The following is a 3,887-nucleotide window of genomic DNA, read 5'->3' on the forward strand; positions in this document are numbered from 1 at the left end:
GGAAATTATGCCATATACTCGCATTCGTCCCAACTTGATCTTAACATGATGCGACCAGGTTTATTGATTTCACCCATTCTTCCAGTTGCTACTGCTCCCGAGATAACTACGAGCGTGTCGCTATCTCCTCCGCCTTCTCAAACTATCCGACCCATTCTTCCAGTTGCTACTGCCCATTCTTCCAGTTGCTACTGCTTCCAGTTGCTACTACTCTCGAGATAACTATCAGTGTTAATCCCGAGAAGGCTTCGACTTCAGATTCCGAGGATGAAGTTCATCCCATGTAGCCTTCAGACTCTTGCGTTTGGACGACGTCGGTCTTCGAGTCTTCTCCTTATCCCTTTTCTTTAATTTGGGGCAGGCATCCTTGATGTTCCCTTCTTCATTCACTACAACAAAAACATTAAAAGACAACGGTTACAAACCGTTGTCGTAGGCCCTTTAAAACCGTTGTAATTGGCAGTATTGTTAAAAGTGGGGGCTACAACAACGGTTTAAAACCGTTGTCGTAGAATGAAACGACAACAGTTTTGCAACAGTTTAAAACCGTTGACTTTGAATGAAAAGCAACGGTTTAAAACCGTTGTTGTTTAGAGCACTTTTAATAACGCTGCTGTCAGTTACAATAGTTTTTGGGGCTACGACAACGGTTTTTAACCGTTGTCTTTTAGGGTGATAGACAACAATAATAACGATTTTAAATCGTTGTCTTTTAATACCAATATATCATATTTCAATATAAATATATAATAAAAGCTTATAATCACAAAAAAAAAAAGAATATTCCCCATATCAATGTCATTCAAAATGTTACTTATACAAGAATTATAATCATAAAAGAAGAAACATGTCTCATATTCAAATAAAATTTATCCCAATACAAATAAACAAATAAACTCCATTTACAACTGTTTCCTGTGGGGCAACTCCCTGAATGTTTGTGGACTCATTTGTGGACTCTCTTCCCTCAACGTGTCGTTGAGTATGGCCAACTCCCTGAGCTGTTGCTTCTTGTAGTAGTCCATTGACTCGTCCTACAAGATTTGGAGTTTGAATAGTGACTATGTTTCCATAATAACATTCGCGTCGACATCTTGTAGAACAATGAGGAGGATGCAACCTAGGTGAAAGTTTTTGTTGCCACAGGCTTCAGATGATCTTCAAGGGTGGCAACAGCTTGGTTTAAGCGAGCATCAATTATGTCTAGTGTAAATTCTGCCTCCAATAGTATGTGCAGCGGTTTGTTTAAGTGTTCATATCCAGATTTATCCCATAAGCTTTCTTCCTGTTCAAAAAAAGGAGGGAAAACTTGAGTATTAAGACAAGAAATAATACACCTTAGCTTCTGAGTTGATAATAACAATCCCTTAATTAGGACATATTATAGGATGCTAATATCGAAAATTACATAAGTTCTAAAATGCACGGTTAACTTAATGTCGGTGTAACTTGTACAAAGAACAGCATACTCTAGCAGAAACAAGAGAAGAGAAACCCATATCACATTCAAAAACATGGATTATTTTGCCTTCAAACATAAAGACAAAGATCTATTTTTTATGTAGGTAGGCCTTAAAAAGTTAAAAGTGAGGATAATACATCAAGGTTTGTGAGATTGGAATATACTCATTTTTCATTAAGATAAATATTACATGATATCCACATACCATTATAGAATCCTTCACTGAACCTCGACCTCATATATAAACCCTCCATTGAGTTGAAGCTTCAACTCTTTTTAAAGAGTTCCCACGTGGTCCTAGTAAACAACCAACAAAGTTGTACTGAAATGCATGAAACCAGCAGTTTAATACATGTTGAGAGATTAACTAGTTCTATCGACAAAATCTTGCTAAAGAGACCTGTCATCAGTTGCATTGCCTGCAGAACCTTGGTATCTGGAGTCACTGTGATCAGTTTATTCTGGATATAGGAAAAGAATTGGCATCAGATTGGAAGCAAAATAACAAAATCTTGAAATAATACTTCTACTCAATTCAAAATTTTCAGACATTGTCTAGACAACTTGAGATTGAAATTTACCTCTCCAGTCATGATGTCACCAACTTTAGTTGACTTGGAAGATCTTCCCTGTACAATCATTTTCCGGAGATAATATGAAGAAGAAGGAATCGTTAAGAACACAAGTAATTTGCACGACAAGTATAATTGCATAAAAGAACCATTATCAAAACTGGTTCTTAGTTTTCAAAAAAGATATTGAACAGAGGTGAAGACCAAATTTATCTGCTAATCAACTGCTCTTGTAGGATGTTAAAATTGTCTTAAACTTATTTCCCTAATGTCTTGAAGAGGTGAAGAACAAATTTGCTGCTTAGAGAGAACTGGCACGCACATTGGACCATCACACAATTGATTTGCATCAAGTAAATGATTGTGTTTGAGACAATGTGATTATCAAAATGTCATGAAAATAACTTTCAGGATAATTAGATAATTTTTAACTTAATTGAAATTTAAAAATTCACATTGGTGTACACTCAGTTGTAAAAAGATTGCAATAAAAATTGAAGCTACCGAAGAACATCTGAAAATAATCTACCCAGTTGAATCTACTGGAGCAGCCATAGAATTGAGAAATTTACCAACTAATTGGAAAGTATCTTATGATTTCACATAAATGTTTAGCTTTATCCATGCACCCATGAGCACATTTAATACCATTTCACAGCCAACAAAAACAAACATGGACAACCAATTACCTCTCTCAGTAACAATTCCAGCAATTGCCTTCTCTTCTCCGGGTCTCACCACCACTAAAGCTCCAACATTGTGTTGTGTCATCTAGAAACAGTAGAGCATAAGCCATCAGTTAAAACTATTTAAAGCTGGATGGTAATCCCAAACAAGATTGACATAATGGCCATTTACAGATTTGACAGCATAATAAACAGTGTCATCAGTTGTACACCACAGCCAGGAACCATCAGCATTCTTCCCCTTAGCTGTAAGAACATCCCGGATAGTTGTGCTTTCAAAACCTTGCTCTTCCAACTTTGTAGGCGAAACTGACTCAAAACATGAAAACACAGTAGGTAACATCGCTGGGTTCACACGCATGTGTTGGAGAACACCTCGCTTAAGGGCATTCCCATGCAAACGGAGTGCTTGAATTGCTCCCTGCATGTTTCCTGTCATCAACAATGGAGTCATTAAACTACTTGTCTGATAAACCCAATACATATAATCACTAAGAATCAACAAGTAGATTTGCCTTAAATAAATGGTTCTCAATTGTTAATAGACTGACATAATATACAATCCACAGCATCACAGAAAACCCTCAATAAATTGTGCATGTATGGAATCCATTTGTTCTAACCACTTATCCAAAAAAAAACTCTGAATTGTTAGAACAAAGAATCAATTTGTATTTATATTATTAACACTCCTTTTTATCGTCTCTTCATTGCGGGTGCGGTAATTGACTTGATTACGACTGACCTCTCAACACATGAACTGATTGGTGAATTTGAACTCTGACCTCATGAGTGTCATTTATTGGAATTGACTATGTCTTATTAGGAAGTTCCTGATGTATATTGCACGTGGAGCATGATCACTCAGTTACATTTCTGTCACTTTCCCACTCCCTCTTCCTCCTATCTTCTTGCCCAAGTAAGCCTAGACTTAAACTAAGCACAAAAGAATACCCATACTGCTCATTTGGCCACACAAAACTATGCAGTATCGAGCACCCTGAACAAGAACTTATAATGCGTCAGTGATCAAATACTAGTTTTCTGAATTATTGATCATTGGATCTCTGATACTTACAATCTGAATCCCAGAAAAATTGCAACTAAACTGAACATAATCTAACTCCTATCGCAAATGTTTAATTAGAGTACCAAAACCATATACAT

General features: G+C 36.5%; 1 protein-coding gene across 1 annotated transcript; it reads right to left on the reverse strand.

The window, feature by feature from the left end:
* Positions 1–902: 902 nt before the first annotated feature.
* LOC122050491 (CBS domain-containing protein CBSX3, mitochondrial-like) lies at positions 903–3,291 on the reverse strand. The gene is made up of 6 exons (XM_042611390.1): positions 2,893–3,291; positions 2,724–2,805; positions 2,044–2,117; positions 1,801–1,923; positions 1,142–1,285; positions 903–1,034 (listed from the first exon to the last, which is right to left on the reverse strand). The coding sequence occupies exons 1-6, from the start codon at positions 3,202–3,204 to the stop codon at positions 903–905; spliced, it is 867 nt and encodes a 288-aa protein (XP_042467324.1). The 5' UTR covers positions 3,205–3,291.
* Between the last annotated feature and the right edge of the window lie 596 nt (positions 3,292–3,887).

Source organism: Zingiber officinale, chromosome 3A (assembly GCF_018446385.1).
Source record: "Zingiber officinale cultivar Zhangliang chromosome 3A, Zo_v1.1, whole genome shotgun sequence".
Taxonomy (NCBI): domain Eukaryota; kingdom Viridiplantae; phylum Streptophyta; class Magnoliopsida; order Zingiberales; family Zingiberaceae; genus Zingiber; species Zingiber officinale.